This window comes from Mobula hypostoma, chromosome 4, assembly GCF_963921235.1.
Source record: "Mobula hypostoma chromosome 4, sMobHyp1.1, whole genome shotgun sequence".
Taxonomy (NCBI): Eukaryota; Metazoa; Chordata; class Chondrichthyes; order Myliobatiformes; family Myliobatidae; genus Mobula; species Mobula hypostoma.
In genome coordinates this window covers 19,951,809-19,970,932 of record NC_086100.1, presented here as the reverse complement: position 1 = coordinate 19,970,932, position 19,124 = coordinate 19,951,809, and the positions used below count along the sequence as shown (strand labels likewise).

Sequence of the window (19,124 nt, the reverse complement as noted above, 5' to 3'; positions counted from 1 at the left end):
CTTTAAATTATGCAGATTAACAACTTTAATGGACAGGAATGGCTCATAGCAAGAAGAAAAAAAATACACGTTCACATTACAGCTCATTACCTTTTAGGTTGTGATGAAGTAAATGAGTCAAATCCTGAAGAAGAAACACTTCCTGTAGTATCGATTGTGGAGACCTTTTCCCCTTTGTCAGCACCTATAAGGCAAAAGTGAATTGCTGCTTAGCAATCCTTGGTTCTTTGAGGATGCCCACGGCAGCAGAGATGCAATCAAGTCATTTCATAGACAGACATATTCTGGCTCAATAAAAGCAAGCTTTCACAACATTTCTTCCAACTAAATAGAAGCAACTTAACAGAATGAGGTGGAGCTCTTTCGTCGCCTGTATTTCTTTAGAAAGGAGTCTTCGCCCTCCATTGATGATCCTTTGTCACATCTCCAACACTCCCCTTCTCTTGGACACTCTCTTTGGGCCTCCCCCCCCCCCCCCCAAATCGACCCTCTTATCTAGATTGCCTCACAAAATCCTTTCTCACCACTCCCCCTTTCCTCTCAATACCGGCCATTCCCACTCTCCTCTCTCAGACCTGATACTGGGTCTTGGCACAAAATGCTGACAATTCCTTTCCTCCCACAGATACTGCTTGACCAGATGGGTTTCTCTAGCAGATTGTTTCAGCCTGCGCTCAGTAGCAAACTACCACATTTTGCCTGCAACGCCACCTTCCCGGCCAAGCTAAGAATGGAAGAATGCCCATTTGCGAAGGCAAGGAGTTGCCAGAGGAAATGAAGTTGTATCTATCAGCACAAAACAGCATCCAGGAGAATACTCATGTTTAAGATTAGTATAATACTACTTTCAAAACAAATATATTAAATAGCAATGCTGCAATTTTCTATGTTAAATATTCTTACAGGCAATAACAAGATGTGTTCATTCTTAGAATTAAAATCAGGCATGCTAATTACACAACAGTAGCCTGCTGTTTTCTAAAATCAATCTTCATTTACTGCATTTACCAGCCTGTACTTCAGAAGCGCTGGATGGTGCCTTGTGGGGCCTTTGTGAACAGGATTTCTCCATTACTTCTCTGTGGCTGGACGATTCCTGCATTTGAGAGGATGGGAAGCCAAAGTTTATTATTTTCAATGTTTATCTGAGGGACACTAGTGAATCTGGAATTATCAGGTTAGCAGTACCATTATGATCATCCTAAAACTCTCTCTCAGTAAATGCTGCCAGATGTGTTAAGTGCTGCCTCCATTTTATGCTTCATTTCAGATTCCCAGCATCTGCAGTTTATTTTTTTCTTTTTTTTAATTACGATGCCTTGGATAGCTTTGATTTGAAATTCCAGATATATTTAGTCGAACTTAAATTTCCCACCTGCAGGGTGGGATTTGAACTCACATTCTGTGGATAATTCAGTCCCCAAACAGCTCCTTTATAAATACTTGCTTCCGCGAAGCTTTAAGATAATGCACAGCTTAATCTGCATGCATAATACATTTTTGACTTCAGATCTCTGTGTGACCAATCCAATCTGATCTGCAAAATGATCTGAGACTCAGGATGAAAATATCCCTTACACACCACAGAGATAGACAATTTAGCAAATAAAACTGATATCATGTATCATTTATGTCAGAATGCTGTTTCCAGATTTCTGTTTGGCATTCAGTACTATCTTCTCACAGACCTTGGTGAACAAACTTCTACTCCTCGTTCTAAACAGGTCACTGTGCAACTGGGTGTTGGACTTCCTAACTAACAGACCTCAAAGTCAGGATGAACAATTCCTCCTCATCATCCTCAACACTGGTGCTCCCCAGGGCTGTGCACCAAACCCACTGCTGTCCACTCTGCTCACACAAGCCTGCACGGCCAAACACCGGAGGATTCACATTGTCAAGTTCGCCGATGACACGACACTGGCGGGGCTCATCACCAACGATGATGAGACAGTCTACAGAGAGGAGGTGGAAGAGCTGGAGGCCTGGAGCCAGACAAATAACCTCTTCCTCAGTATCAACAAGACAAAAAAAAACTGTCATCAACTTCACGAACTCTCGTATCACTCATTCACTCTTTACTTCAGCAGCACAGCAGTAGAAACTGTAAGCAGTTTCAAACCCCTGGGAGTGCACACAAGACCATAAGATAGAGGAGCAGAATTAGGCCATTTGGCCCATCAAGTCTGCTCCGCCATTTCATCATGGCTGATCCAATTTTCCTCTCAGCCCCAGTCTCCTACTTTCTCCCTGTACACCTTCATGCCCTGACCAACCAAGAATCTATCAACTTCTGCCTTAAATGTACATAAAGACTTGGTCTCCACAGCTGCCTGTGGCAAAGAATTCCACAGATTCACCACTCTCTGGTTAAAGCAATTCCTCCAAATCTCCGTTCTAAAAGGATACCCCTCTATTCTGAAGCAGTGTCCTCTGGTCTTAAGACTCTCGCACCACAGGAAACATCCTCTCCACATCCACTCTATCAAGGCCTTTCACCATACGATAGGTTTCAATTAGGTCACCCCTCATTCTTCTGAATTTTAGTGAATACAGGCCCAAAGCCATCAAACCCTCATATGACAAGCCATTCAATCTTGGAATCATTTTCGTGAACCTCCTTTGAACACTATGCAATTTCAGCATATCCTTTCAAAGACAAGGGGCCCAAAACTGCTCACAATACTCCAAGTGAGGCCTCACCAGTGTTTTAAACAACCTCAACCCATTACATCCTTGCTTTATATTCTAGTCCTCTTGAAATGAAAGCGAACATCACATTTGCCGTCCTCACCACAGACTAAACTTGCAAATTAACCTTTAGTGAAGTCTGCACAAGGACTCCCAAGTCCGTGTGCGCCTCAATGTTTTGTATTTTCTCTCCATTTACAAGTCTACCCTTTCATTTCTTCAACCAAAGTGCATGACCATACACTTTCTAACACTGTATTCCACCTGCCATTTCTGTGCCCATTTTCCTAAACTGTCTGTCCTTCTGTAGCCTCTCTTCTTCCTCAAAACTAGATCCTCCACCTTTCTTCATAGTGTCTGCAAAGTTTGCAATAAAGTTATCAATTCCATCATCCAAATCACTGACACATAATCAGTCCCAACAGACTCCTGTGGAACACCACTAGTCACTGGCGGCCAACCAGAAAAGGCTCCCTCTATTTCCAAGGGACTTTGCCGCCTGCCAATCAGCCAGTGCTTTATTCATGCCAGAATCTTTTCTGTAATACCTTGGGCTCATAGCTAGTTAAGCAGCCTCATACGTGGCACCTTGTCAAAGGCCTTCTGAAAATCCAACTACACAACATCAACTGCTTCTCCTTTATTTAAACTGCCTGTTATCGCTTCAAAGAATTCTCTTGAGGAAACCATGCTAACTACAGCCTATTTTATCACATGCCTCCAAATACCCTAAGACCTCATCCTTAACAATCCACTCCAACATCTTCCCAACCACTGAAGTCAAACTAATTGGTCTATACTTTCCTTTCTTCTGCCTCCCTCCTTTCTTGAAGACTGGAGTGACATTAGCAATTTTCCAGTCTTATGGAACCATTTCAGAATCTAGTGATTCCTGAAAGATCTTTACTAATGACTCCACAATCCCTGCAGCCACCTTTTTCAGAACCCTGGGGTGTACACCATTTGGTCCAGGTGACTTATCTACCTTCAGACCTTTCAGTTTCTCAAGAACCTTCTCTCTAAAAATGGTAACTTCACACACTTCATAACCCTGATACCTGGAACTTCCACCATACCGCTAGTGTCTTCCACAGTGAAGACCAATAATCATTCAGCTCATCTGCAATTCCCTTGCCCCCCCCCCCATTACTACCTCTCCAGCATTGTTTTCCAGCATTCCAATATCCATTCTTGCCTCTCTTTTATACTATGTATCTGAAGAAACTTTTGGTATCCTCTTTAATATTATTGACTAGCTTACATCTTTAGTATTCCATCTTTACCTCAATGATTTTTTTTAGTTGTCTTGTGTTGGTTTTTAAAAGTCTCCCAGTCCTCTAACAACCCACTAATATTTGCTCTATTATATGACCTTTCTTTGGCTTTATGTTGACTTTGACTTCTCTCATCAGCCACGGTTGTGTCATCTTACCTTCCAAACTGCTTCCAGAAATTCCAGCCATTGCTGCTCTGCTGTAATCCCTCCCAGTGTGCTTTTCCAATCAATTCTGGCCAACTAACGACTTCTCATGGTCCCTGACACATTCTACACAATCAAGAAAGCTTACTAATGCCTCCACTTTCTGTGGAGACTGAAGAGAGCTGGACTACGTACACCCATACTCACATCATTCCATAGATGTGCAGTAGAAAACATCCTAATAAGCTGCATCACTGCATGGCACGGAAACCGCACTGCTAGTCCGTGAGCCAGTAGGGTTGGTCGGTATCATCTGAGGGGAATAATGCTCATAGTGATTTTTTACAAGGTATACATCTCTAGAGTTAGAAAATATGTGATAGCATTGCACCAGTGGTTGCTTTATTACTTCAAGTAAGTAATCACTTTTTGTATATATTCCATATTAACATCAGTACAACAGAAAATGTTATCCCACCCCGCAAAAGGTAAAAAACCTCATTTGGAGAGATTTCTGTAGTTTTATCAATGTCATGATATTTTCCATATTGTTGTGTCAAATCAAAACAATCTTAAGCTTTTGCCATAGCATATAGAATTACAGTATAATTCAAATGTGGGGTTCCACACGGCCATAACCTAGGCCCTATTTGATTGTAAGATGAATATATTTAATCAAAGACTGCTTTCCATACTTTCATAGCCTATTAATAATTGTAATAATTTTCCAAGTCTTCCACATCTTCATCTGAACTTTCCACACTCTCTGAGGTGGATGCCTGGTTCTCAGTCTGCCAGTCTACACATGTCAGTACACCTGAGGCTATTTGCAACACACATACATCTTGGGAGTGAACATTTTTTGGACAGTTACAGGCCAGTAGATCCAGGACGGCATCGGGTGCTGGCTGGCCTTCCATACAGTGCACCACCAACTGTTCACCTTCCTCTCCACTCTCCATCTTCCATCCTCTGCTGACAGGGCTTGGCACTTGTGGGTCCTTCTCCAAACATATACCAGCCTGGTAGTTGGCTCACTGTGCACGAATTGTTAAGCAATCCTTGCATGGTGGGAATTGATGACTTTCGATTTCACCTTTTTTGGCACAGAAAAGGTGATACCTGAGCTCATTGACCTTGGTGGTTGATGCTTTTGGGGCGTACAGGAGACATGTAAATGCCCCCAGTTTGTCCATCAGTTCTGGGGAGAGGTCCCATTCCTGACCCAACTCAAGAATGTGTCCTGAGTTTCCCTGTTGCTGGTCAGAAGTTTTAGGGCACTTGTCTTCCCTTTGCCTGCAAAAGCGCTTACAGTGTCACATCCTGTATATGCACGCATCCCGATGAGAGTCCTACAAACCTCTATGCCAACAGTGGCAGCAACCTTCCTGATGTCTACAAGCCTTGTACAGGTTCTAGTGCCACACTTCTGGAACAATGGGGCCTCAATCTTGTCACAAAATGCTGAAGACATGATAAAGACATCTGTGTCTTCTGAGCAGATCACTACAGATTGGTATCCCTCTCTAGTGGTATGGGCAGCATGGAGAAGTAGGCGGCCATCTGCTTCTTCTCGTTGACACTGAAGAGCTGACACCTCCTCACTGTCTTGAGATGTGATTCTGTAACGTTTTTCATTCACAGTTAAATACAGAATCTTCTCCTGTAGCTTTGTTCTGTACTCCGCCTTCCTCCACTCATGGACTATGAAGCTAATGAGATTATTTTTGTTACAGACTTTGGTCAGGAAGCTCCTCCACTGCCTCACCATCTGTGTGCCTGTGATACCTTGCAACTCATGACCAGTCTCTTCACCCCATAGAGATCTTTCACTATTCTCGATAGAGTTCTCCTTGTATGTGTCGAACACAACATCTATTCTGCTACTCTGACTGCCTTCCCTCAGAGCCATACCCAGAATTATTGTGGCAACATCTCTGAAAGTAACTTGATCACCTTTCACTCTTTGGACCAACTTTATTCCATCAACCACTGTAGCACAGTTTCCTGGGAGTTGCTCTTCTACTGCTACATTTTTCTGCAAGGTTGTGGCTAAAGTAGCTTTATTTGTCTTTCTTAGCGATCCTTCGGGTGTGGACAGGGCCCAGGGCAATGGTCCAAGGGGATGAGAAAGGATATCCTCCATACGTAGACTGCACCCTTGTGCCATCACTATGACGCGTCCAAACAAAGACCTGTCTGCTTTCAAGATGATCGCCCTCTCATTTGATTTCACTTCTCCCTTCTTACGCATATCACTGTATGTTTTCAGCTAGTTGGTTTTCTTTGGGTCATGGAATTTCTTTGCTGGTGGGTTTTCCTCTAGTCTCTCACCCTTGAAGGTTGCATAGCATTGCTCACGAATCTCATATGCCTTCATCAGGTCAGAGGCAATGTCCTTGGGGGCTGCCTTTGCCGTAGAGATGCTAATGAGGTCCCGCTTCTCTGCAAATGGGTTGGCCCATTCATGCATGAGGCTAAGCACTGCTGAAACTGCTTCCTCACCTTTCAGGATTCTTAGCCGCTGTAGCTCCGCATGATAAAGCTCTGATTTGTTGCCTTGCACCATCTCCCTTAACTATCCCAGGAATGCACTGCGGTGCTCAGCTGTTATGTAGTAACACTTGATAGGTCCAGCATCCAGGCTGAACTGTGATGTGTCTCCAGGAGTCTGTGCACTCAGAAAGCTACCACCGCTGCAATGCTATCACATATTTTCTAGCACTAGGGGCGTATACCTTGCCAAAAAATCACTATAAGAATTATTCCCCCCAGATGGTACCGGTAGCTCAAATTTGGGGTCCTGGCTCACGGACTATGTGGCAGACAGGAAGGCTCTACAATAGATATTCAATATCTTCCAGTGCATCACCTGCACCAGTCTACCGACCATCAAGGACAGATATACAGAAAGGTGCCAGAAAAAGACCAGTAACATCATGAAGGATCCCACCCATCTTGCTCCTGGACTGTTTGTCGCACTCCCATCAGGAAGGAGGCTATGTGGCATACACGCCAGGACGGCCACTCTCAAAAACAGTTACCTTTCCCAAGCAGAAAGGCTGAACGACACCTCCATCCATGACCCTATCCCACCACAGCCCCATCATTACTTTATCATTTCCTGTCAGTTACCTTATGTACTATACCTAGTGTCACTTTATGTAGATACAATCAATGTCTATGCTATCTTACTGTGTGTATTTAAATTTATTGTGTTTTTATTATTGTGTTCTTTATCTTATTGCTTTTTAGTGCTACATCAGATCAGATAACAATTATTTCATTCTCCTTTACACTTCTGAACTGAAAATGACATTAAATAATCCTGAATCTCCTTGCTGGTTTAAAAGAAACTTTTGCTTTGCAAAATGTCTCCATGACAATCCTACCTACAGGAAACAGCAGGAAAATAGATTATTTTATGTGAACATCATTTTTACCCCCCCCCCCCCAAGTCATATCACTAAATTTACTCTACTAAAAATGTTCCAATCTACTTTGACCTTGCCTTTGGAGTTATTATCTGGAAGTTTGGATTGTTTGGGGTGGTATTGGTTTGAACGTTTGACAGGAACACTTTCGGATATGCTTAAATTTGTTCAGTCTTAAGAATAATTTGAAAAATATTTGCAACCTGTCTTTAAAAAGTCAGAGCATTCTTCCTAAAACTATGGAGAGGAAACAGGAAAAAAACATTAAGATACTATTTATTAGACAATATAACAAACATGAGTGCTTTTTATTAACTTGGGGACAATACACTGAGCCATTGTAAAAATCTAGCGCGTTATTTCATCATGCTTTTACAGTTTCGTAAAATTAATTGGCCAATAAAAGGCTTAACAAAGAATTATAAAATAACACTTCGTCAGTAACAACCATTACAGCATTAATTCAATCTAATGGAATCCATCTGCTTTGAATCCTACCTCTGCTGTACATTTATCAACAGGGAGTGGTTTGCCACAGTGATGGTTTGTAAGGATCACTGCAATAGTCGACAATGTTTTTCCCTAGAAAAATAAAAGGCAGAAGCACTCTTTAGCATGAGATGTACATTTTAAATGCTAAGCGGCATTCTGTTACCATCCTTGCTGCAGTACCAAACACAGTGGGTACCGGTTAATTGGGCCAACGGTTCATCAGGTCAGCCTCTTATTTGGGACATCTCTTGTAGAACAAAACCTAATCAAGAAAATAGCCCGGATTCCCTTTGTTTATTTGGGATACTATGCCACTTAAACGGGACAGAAGACTGTTGCCACATGCGCTTATGTGGCCGTTAAATACTACACTGTGCTTACAACAAACTGTTTGCGTGTATATGCTCAAAAAGCAGTGATTTTTGTCACTGATAGATGGCGAGAAATAAGCACTGGAACAATTTGGAACTGTTTTGCTCACTGAAGTTTCAAGCATTCAAGCTTGGTGATGCCTGGAGTGAAAATGAAACAATTTCATTACATCAGCAAGTTAGGGGCTACAAAGAATTAAGGTATTAGCAATCATTTTGAATACTATAATGAAAATGAAGATTTAGAGCATGCATTATATGAAGGCAGTCCATTAACCGCACGAGATGTCTGCACTGATTCTGTTCATTCGCAGTCAATCAAAAGAACACAGCAGCATGCGCTGGATTAATTGCTCCATCCATACAGAAAATATTAGGAAATAATACAGTTTTATAGTACTGTAGTAGTATTGGTAACATTCTAGTTTGTTCTGTATTTCATTTAAACACATAATTCAGTTCTCAGTTAAATGGTAGTTTGTCGTTTTTATACCTTTTTAACTATTTCCATAAAACTTTGGCAAATTGGGGCAACTGCTTAACTGTGTTAAAATGTACTGGTCCTGCTGTGTCCCAATTAACCAGAATCCACTGCATATTTAAATGTACACCAGTTTCAGAGCACATTAACTTGGGATAATGACAGGAACAGCATTTTAACCTTTGCAGAAGAGATTTTCTGTTGGTGGCCCCAGGTTTAAATTTATGACAATCTTGATCCACAAATGGATGAAATCATATACCTGAGCTACAACTATCCATCACCACACCACTGTCTGGCTCCTGTCACTTTAGTAGTTCCAAAATCACTTCATCTCTCGACAATGAGAAGGCTGAAGACAAACCAAATGGACTATGAACAGCCCATGAAAGGCTACTTTAAGGAGCAAAAGAGCAATTCCGATTCAAATTAAAGATGGGATTGTATGCACGTCAGCTCTGGTGTGGTTTGCAGGGTTTACTTCCTACAAAACAAAACCCAACATGATGAATGGCTGTGATGCTCCACTCCCAGATGAGCTCAACACCTTTTATGCATGATTTGAAAGCAAAAATAAAACTACACCTGTGTGTGATCTCTGTCTCGGAGGCCAACATCAGAACACCTTTCAAGAGGGTGAAGCCTCGCAAGGCACCAGGCCCTGATGGTGTATCTGGTAGGGCTCTGAAAACTGTACCAACTAACTGGTGGAAGTATTCAAAGATATCTTCAGTCTCACACTGCTGTAGTCAGAAGTTCCCAACTGCTTCAAAAGGCTTCAATCATACCAGTGCCCAAGAAGAGCAGGGTGAGCTGCCTCAATGACTAACACACATCTACTGTGATGATGTGCTTTGAGAGGTTGGTCATGGCCAGAATCAACTCCTGCCCAAGCAAGGACCTGGAACTGCTGCAATTTGCCTTTCGCGGCAATAGGTCTACAGTGGATGAAACCTCACTGGCTCTCCTCGCTGCCTTGGATCACCTGGACAATAGTAACACCTTCGTCAGGCTGTTTATTCAGTACACCCCAGGGTTCAACATAATTATACTCTCAGTTCTAATTAACAAGCTCCAAAACCTGGGCCTCTGTACCTCCCTCTGCAACTAGATCCTTAATTTACTCACTGAGAAACCAGTCAGCACGGATTGAAATAGTATCTCCTTCTCGCTGACAATCAACACTGGCGCGTCTCAAGGACGCATGCTTAGCCAACTGCTCTGCTCTCTCTACACCCACAACAGTGTGGCTAGGCACAGCTCAAATGCCATCTATAAATTTGCAATGATACACCTAGTGTTGGCATAATTTTAGAGTGTGACGAGCAGGCGTACAGGAGTGAGATAGATCAGCTGGTTGAGGGTTGTCACAACAACCACCTTGCACTCAATGTCAGCAAGACCAAAGAATTGATTGTGGGATTCAGGAAGAGGAAGTCGAGGGAACACACACCAGTCCTCATCAAGGGATCAGCAGTGGAAAGGGTGAATAGTTTCAAGATTCTGGGTGTCAACATAAGAGGGTCTATCCTGGGCGCAAGAGAAGGAAGCATGGCAGCAGCTATATTGCACTAAGAGTTTGAGAAGATCTGGTATGTTATCAACGACACACTCAAATTTCTACTGATATAGGTCGGAGAGCATTCTAACTGGATGCATCATCATCTGGTACGAAGGGGCCACCGCACAGGATCGGAAAAAAACTACAGAAATTGTAAACTCAGCCAGCTCCATCATGGGCACTGGGCTCACCAGCATCCAGGACACCTTCAAAAGGTGAGGCCTCAAAAAGGCAGCATCCACAATTAAGGACCTCCATCACTCAGAACATGCCCTCTTCTCACTGCTACCATCAAGGTGGTGGTTCAGGAGCCTGAAGAGCCACACTCAACATTTTAGGAACAGCTTTTACCCTTCCGCCACCAGATTTCTGAATGGACCATGAACCCATGGACACCACTTCATTATTTTTCCCCTCTCTATGCACTCCTTATTTAATTATTTTTTTTATTATACTTCTTACTGTAATTTATAGTTTTTTTTAAATTATGCATTGCAAAGTTCTGCTGCCGCAAAACAACAAATTTCACAGCAAATATCAGAGAGATTAAATCTGACTCTTGAGTCCCAGAACAACCTGAAAAATTAAAGGTAGAACTTTTAGGGTCAATGTTAAGATGCTAAAAATGGTGGACTCTCCCGCAGAAAGCTGTTCAGCCTGGGTCATAAAGCCCCACAAGGGATGGGTTACCTCTAGGCAAGATTTTACAGAATAAAGAATAGCAGAAAGTAAACAGAGTTGAAATGCAATAAAGCTTTGAGAAAACTGAATTGCAGTAGCAAGTTCAGGGTTGAGTCCTTCTCCTGTGTTCCTTAATAATGGGGAAATCAGGTTATATCATGCCATTACTTCCAAAAACAAATGATGGCTATTCTTAGCAACACACACAAAATGCTGGAGGAACTCAGCAGTCCAGGCTGCGCCTAAGGGAAAAGAGTAAACAGTTAATGTTTCAGGCCGAGAGCCTTCATCAGGACTGGAAAGGAAGGGGAGGTCAGAGTAAGAAGGTTGGGGGGGGGAGGAAGTAGTACAGGGTAGTAGGTGATAGGTGAAACTGGGAGAAGGGGAGGAGTGAAGTAAAGAGCTGGGAAAGTTGATTGGAGAAAGAGATAAAGGGGGGAATCTGATAGGAGAGAACAGAAGACCATGGAAGAAAGAGAAGGGGGAGGAGCACCAGAGGGAGATGATGGTCAGGTAAGAACAAAAGGTTTGAAAGGAAAATGAGAATGAGGAATGGTAAAGGTGGGTGGGAAGCAATTACTAGAAATTTGAGAAATCAATGTTCTGGCCATCAAGTTGGAAGCAAAACACACAGAACACAAGGTGTTGCTCCTCCAACCTGAGTGTGACCTCATTGTGGCAGCAGACGAGGCCATGGACTGACATGTTGGAATGGGAATGGGAAGTAGAATTTAAATGGTGGCCACTGGGAAATCCTGCTTTTTGAGGCAGACGGAGCGAAGGTGCTTGACGAAACAGTCTCCGACTCCACGTCAGGTCTCACCGATATACAGGAGGCCACACAGCGAGCACCGGACAGACGACCCCACCTAAAAGTACAGTTTAGGGCCCTATTCCTTTCTGGCGTGTTCACTATTTCAGATTCATCACTAAATCTGAGAAGCAAATACGTCTCAGTCTCCCAGGATAATGTTTTCCCCTTCCGTGTGTTCCTCCAACCCTTTTCTTTTCTATTTCATTTTCTCAATCCTTCTGCTCCCTGTTTGCTGGAAGAAACCCCATGGCCTTCTGTTGCGGGAGTAGAGGAGCATCCCAAAACGAACAATATTAGTTAAAAGAACCGTCTCTTACCAGACCCATGTCATCCGCCAGGATGCCTCCATGAACATTTTCAGGCCTCTCCTTTTCTGCAAAGTTTGTCAGCAAGTTGTAGTACATGTTGTCCCTCTGCTCCCAGAACGGAGGAAGGTCAGTGTTATTTTCCCTCAGTATCATCCAGGCCAGCGCCTGCTTCTGATGAGGCAGCAATGGTGTACGGACAGCCTGTTAATGCAAAAATTCAAACTACTGCAACTTCATGGGTTAGAAGGATGTTTTCCATGGTGAGCAATAACATGCATCTGAAGCACCCAGTCAAAACTGGCTCTTGCCTCCAAATTAAGAGCTTGCACTTACTTCCCAGAGACTTTGTCACACAACTGCTGAGCATACATTATGGGTGCTATAATTGTGTAAATGAACCTCAGTCTTTCTTGGACCGTACAATGAGTGCCCAGGTGGGAAGCCTTTTGCTCCAGACTCTCTGACGTCCAGCTGATAAAGTTGTTAAGTTTTCCAACAAAAGACTTCTCCTGACTTTTCACACCTTTTGGTTTCGACAAAAAGGCAGCTGCTGACGGAGCTTAAGACAGGACATTCCTTTCTCAATTAAAATTTAAATTTCAGTGGAGTCTTTTACCTGAGTTATTGTTTTGCTCTATTTGAGTAGCTGGGATGTCTATTGAACCGATTGTTCTTTTGTATCAACCTGAGTGTTTTTATATATCGGTAGCTTGTAAACATCCTGACGCCAGGCAGTGAACTTGTAGAACCACTGGAGGGATGAGAACACTTCTCCCCTGCTGTCAGGACCAAGTTCACTCACCGGCTGAGATCGAAGAAATAAACTCGTGGAAAGATAAGTAATGATCTTTTTGTGCTGTGGTTATTTGATCTGGCAAGTTTACATTTACACAGCCAATGAAATGCATAGATGGGAAAGTTAAGAAAAGCAACTTGTGCCATCCACAGAATGAGCCCTAATGCATCTGCATTGAAAAGTAACAGTGAGTGAAAATGAGACAGTAATTCCACAAAATTTCATGTAATGCACCAGTAGATGCACTGTTTAAAAAGCAATCCAAGTATTTTTAGAATGGCAGTAAATTGCCAGTTGCAGCAGTAGAGTTAGCATTATCATCCAGTATACTTTTTAGTCAACACTGTTGGCGTGCTTGTGAACAGTACCAACTACAAGTCACAGCCTGCAATTACATTATTACAAATAACTGTCTAAAATCCACAGTTCCCAGTCTCCACAGAGAGCAACTATATACAGTACTGTGCAAAAGTCTTAGGCACATATATATATAGCTAGGGTGTTTAAGACCTTTGCACAGTACTGTTGCAATTTTATGTATTGCACTGTACTGCTGCTGCAAAAACAAACTTTCATGACATACCTGAGTTATGATAGATCTGATTCTGATATGCATCACTATCGTGGACTGAGAGTGGGAAGGGGGTAGGGAAAGGGAATTCATGGTTGGGAAAAGGGGAAGGGAGCAGGAAGCACCAGAGAGACATTCTGTAATGATCAATAATCGAATTCTTTGGAATCAAGTGACCTTGACTGGTGTCTTAGGGTTGAGTGCATCCTCACCCATGCAGCCACCCCGTCCCTAACACTCCTCCTCCGCCACTCCTTCTTTGCCACTTGTCCCAGACCCCTCCTACGGCGCTCTATTCTCTCCATTCCCGACATCCTTTGCTCCCGTCAGATTTACAAACGGCTCTCCAGTTCATGTTGACAAATACAGTACTGTGCAAAAGTCTCAGGCACATCCATCAAACAGCTAGTCAGATCTCTTACTCCCATTTGAAGGTCGGTCAGCCAGCCCTTGGTGGGCAAAGGAAATGCTTCAAAGATAACATCAAGATCAGCCTGAAGAAATTCAACATTACATCTAAAAACTAGGAAGACATTGCATTCAATAGGTACTCCTGGAAGAAATCTGTTCGAGAGGGAGCTGCGCTACATGAGAACGACCTGTGCTGTGTCGTACAGAACAAGCGGCAGCTGTGAAAGGAGAGACTGAACAACGAAATGGCCCAAACACTAACTACAGCCACCACTGAATATGTGGATCTTGGACTGGCCTCTACAGCCACCTGAGGACCCACCAATAGACAACCCCTCAGAGAACACCTTACTTAACTTGAGAGCTTGCACTACTACTACTAGTCAGATTTGGTTTTTGCCTCTGAATAGGAGGGCTATGGCATTCCAGAGACTTTGGCACCAGTCATCAGGCACACTTGTTAATGAATGAGGGATGAACTGGAAGCCCACTGTGTCTTCACACGCTGATCAAACACATCCCTCATCAACGTTTAAAAACAAGAAGAATTTGGCCCATGCTCTGATCAACAATATTTAAACAATGACATACATTTCTAGATACCCCCTCAAGGTAACACCTTCTTCGTCCCCAGTCCCATCAGCATCTTGTATGTTTTAATCAAATCTCCTTAAGCTCCAAGGTCCAATGCATATAAGCCAAAGCCTGTCCAGGATTTCCTCACAACACAACTCACACACTCTAGCTAATAATCTAACATTTGCATCCTTCACAGCACTCCAAATATCCTCTCACCAGTATCTGATACAAGGAAGGAGAACCTCCCTTTTCCTGTGTTCAGTTCCTTTCTTAATAAGCAACAGCATCCAGTGAGCTTTCCCGTTATTTGCTAAACCTGATACTTGCCTGTTGTGAATCATGCAATAAAAGACAAACAGATCCCTCGGCATCTCTGAACTCCACAATCTTTCATCCTATAATAAACACAAGAGATTCTGCAGATGCTGGAAATCCACAGTAACACACACAAAATGCTGGTGGAACTTCAGGCAACATCTATGGAGAAGTCATGATGACCCAAAACATCAACTCTTTATTTCTCTCCATGGATGCTGCCTGACCTGCTGACTTCCTCCAGCATTTTGTGTGTAACTCTCACTTTATAACTTGCTTTAAAAATCCGGTCAAAATAAACATTTTCACACATTATCTTTCATTTGCCTGATCTTTGCTTACATTTGTATCTGTCTTCTTTGCATCCAACTTCCCTCTCTATCTTGGTATCAACAGCAAACTTAACAACCACACTTCTGGCATCTTCATCCATGTCACTGATAAAAAGAGCAAGATGAGGTCTGAGGTCCCATTACCAAACATGTGGCACACCACCCACTACATCCTGCCAAACAAAAGACACATTAATGACCACTCTCTGCTTCCTATTAGCAAGCAACACCAAAATTTCACATTCTACACCAAAAGGCCTTTGTCTTCCACAATTACCTTTAGAGTGGCACAAAACCAAATGCTTTCCAAAACTAAGAATACCAACTGTTTCCATCTTATTTCAGATCTAATGTAAATAGAACACCATAAAGTTCGATCATAATTTTGTTTTATATGCTGACTACACTTCTCGCAGATTCAGTAAAGTAGCCAACATGATCAAAGACCTCTCCTGCCCCAGCCTCCTCACCCTCCTTCTGTCAGGCAGTAAATACAAAAGCTGAAAAGCATTGTACCACAAAGCTCAAACACAGCTTCTATCCTGCTGGTTTAAAACTATTGAACGGTGCTCTTCTATGATGAAATAGACTCTTGACCTCACAGTTACCTTACCGTACTTTATACATTAATGTCTACTGGCACAACACTTTCTCTGTAGCTGTAACCTTATGTTCTGCATTCTCTTACTGTGTTTGCCTTGTACAACCTTGAAGTATTAAAGTGATGAAATCTGTACAGATAGCTTGAAAAACAAACTGTTTCACCATACCTCAGTACAATAATAAACCAATTTACTAATTCCAGATTCTGCTTGATTAATTGATTGATATTCTGATGATTTAAGAGCTTCCCAGCTAAGTAAGTTCTTTAATAAATCTTTGAAGAGGAAAAAAATGCTTCCCCACACCGTTATTTCTTGTTACATCCATGCAAACAAAAAATTTCACGACATATGCCAATGATATTAAACCCGATTCTGATTCTAATCCGGAATACCAAATACCAACACCTAGTGTCATCCCAATATTGTCCGCCCAGAAAAAAAAGCAATCACTATTTAGGGCCATGAGCCAAGTTCTAGGACGAAATTCTGTTAGGCTGATTACTTAAGACCAGAGTCCAAAAATGAACAGGTAGCATCTAAATAGCTTTTTAGTGTGGTGAAATATTCCAAGGTGCTTCACAGGAGCTCGAAAGATTTTTGTATTTTCACCCAACTACATTCATTGTGGTTCACTTCACCTTAGCTGGTTCCATTTCCCGAGTCTTATCGTGCTCTTTCAGATCTTCAAAAATCTTGTCAAATTCATTCTTTAGCTGCAATAAAAAAAATTCTAGCATTGAGCAGCAAATAAAAGACCAATAAAGACAAATCACTGGAATGAAGGAGGCTGAGGGATATGACCTGACAGAATTACAGTTATGATGGACATAAATACAATAGAGAAATAGTTTTTCCCATGGCTGGGGTACCAAAAATATGAAATTTTGGAAAGAGGAGATGGAATATCAAAGGGGATCTGAGTGAAAAAGGTTCTTTTAATTTTATACAGAGTGGTTGCCAAGGCAATACAGTCACAATGTTACAATCACTATGCTTCAATTAGCAATCCAGAGGCTGCTCGGAAGCTCGGAGTTTTCCGACGGATGGACTCAGGGTCGGCTGCTTCCAAGGCATCGGCAAGTTGACGGTGTCTGGACATTTATGGCAGGGAGTTTCTCCCTTTTGCCGCCGCTATCGGGGACTTGGGAGTCGATGGACTCAGGACTTTGAGACTATTTTTTTTTACTGTGCCTATGGACTGTTGTTCATTAAATTATGGTATTGCTTTGCACTGCTGTAACCATACGGTATAATTATGTGGTTTTGTCAGTGTTAGTCTTTGGTCTGTCTTGTTTTCTGTAATATCACGCCGGAGAAACATTGTATCATTTCTTAATGCGTGTATGCATTTCTAAATGACAATAAAAGAGGACTGAGTGTTCTCATAATCTAATAATAATTTATTGATTTGGAATGATACATTTAAATTCCATTAATCAAGCAAATTCTGGACAAAAAGGGTTTCGGTCACCAAGCTTTGACTCCCGGACTTTCCCTGAAAGTGGCATGACAAATTCCACAGTCACAACTGAGCATTTAAAAATTAATCCTTACCTGTTCCGCTGTCATCTGAACAGCCGTGTGCACAGGAGCTTTGTAGCTTGGACCAGCTCTTGCAGATCCTGTTCCAGGCCACCCTTCAGAAAATCCACTGCCTATAAAGAATATCAGGTCACTGTTGCATTGCTCGACATTCATTTCCATTAACTAAATATAAAACTGCACCACATCAATTGTTATAAAACTCCAAGTTGTTTATTTTTCCAAACATTGGTCATACAAGTAGAGGAGGGAGGAAGATACGTTCAAGGGAGGTGAATTAAACATCAGAAGACATACAAAGAGTGTTTGATAGATCTAGGCCTGTACACTGGAGTTCAGAAGACAGTGATTTTATAGAGTGTTAACTTTGAAGAAAAGATTTATTGAGGTGAGCACAGTGCCTGGAGCAGAATGATAAAGTACAGGAGACTATGTTGCTGTGCTAGTTGTAAGGAAGGCAAATGCAATGTTAGTGTTCATTTCGAGAGGGCTAGAATATAAAAGCAAGGATATAATGCTGAGGCTTCCTAAAGCATTGGTCAGACCACATTTGGAGTATTGTTAGCAGTTTTCAAGGATACACTGGCATTGGAGAGCCACCAGAGGAGGGACTGAAAGGGTTCACATACGAAGATCTGGGTCTGTACACTGGAGCTTAGAAGAATGAGGGAGAACCTCACTGAAACATAACAAATATTGGAAGGCCTAGATAGAGTGGATGTGGAGAGGAAGTTTTCAATAGTGTGAGGGTCAAAAACCAGAGGAAACAGCTACAGAATACAAGGATATTCTTTTAGAACAAAGATAAAGAAGAACTTGATTTGCTGGAGGGTAGTGAATTTGTGGAATTCATTGCCACAGATGACTGTGGAGGCCATATTACTGGATATATTTAAATTGGAAAGTTGATAGTTTCTGATTGGTAAAAGCATCAAGGATTGCAGGACGAAGGCAGGAGACAGGATTTAGTCATGTCATAGACCATTACAGCTCTGAAACAGACCCTTCAGCCCATCTAGTCTGTGCTGAACAGTTATTCTGCCTTGTCCCATCAACCCATGCCTAGACCATAGCACCTCCATACCCCTCCCATCCATGCAGTTATCCAAATTTCTTTTAAATGTTGAAATCGAACCGACATCCATCACTTCTGATGGAAGCTTGTTACACACCCTCACCATCCTAAGCGAAGAAGCACCCATCATGTTCCCATTAAACATTTCACCTTTCACCCAGAGAATCACCCAGCAGATTCAATTGGTCGAATGGACTAACTCTGCTCTTATACCTTACAGTTAGTGAAACCACATCAGAGTCTGAAAACTGTTGAACTCAAGCAGTTCGAGAAATCAAACCCAGTAAAGGTAATCCCTTGTGTTTAAGGTATACCTATTTTTTTAATATTCATTAAAGGGATATAGCCATCATAGGCTCAGCCAGCATTTAACTGCTAATCAGCAAACTCAGCGAATCAAGTAGCACCTGTGGAGGGAAATGGAAAGTGGACATTTCGGTCTAGTCCAGTCCGGATGCAGGGTCTTGACCCGAGACGTCAACTGTCCATTTTCCTTCACAGCTGCTGCCTGGACCTCGAAGACCCTCCAGCACTTTGAGCGTTGCTCTACATTTCAGCATCTGCAGTCTCCTGTCTCCTTTAATCACCCACTCCCTGATGCCGTTGATAATACGGCAATAAGCTGGCTTCCTGAGCCACTACTTC

At 42.3% G+C, this 19,124-nt stretch overlaps 1 protein-coding gene across 3 annotated transcripts in view; it reads right to left on the bottom strand.

Annotated features, from left to right (window-relative positions):
• The window catches only part of hltf (helicase-like transcription factor), an 81,673-nt gene that overhangs the window by 39,040 nt on the left and 23,509 nt on the right, over positions 1–19,124 (bottom strand). For all 3 annotated transcript variants that reach the window (XM_063045384.1, XM_063045382.1, XM_063045383.1), the window contains exons 5-10: positions 17,417–17,517; positions 16,501–16,575; positions 12,263–12,454; positions 8,044–8,127; positions 1,009–1,096; positions 91–184 (exon numbers count right to left, since the gene is read on the bottom strand). In XM_063045384.1, the coding sequence (XP_062901454.1) occupies positions 91–184; positions 1,009–1,096; positions 8,044–8,127; positions 12,263–12,454; positions 16,501–16,575; positions 17,417–17,517 (634 nt within the window). The remainder of the gene's footprint in view (positions 1–90; positions 185–1,008; positions 1,097–8,043; positions 8,128–12,262; positions 12,455–16,500; positions 16,576–17,416; positions 17,518–19,124) is intronic.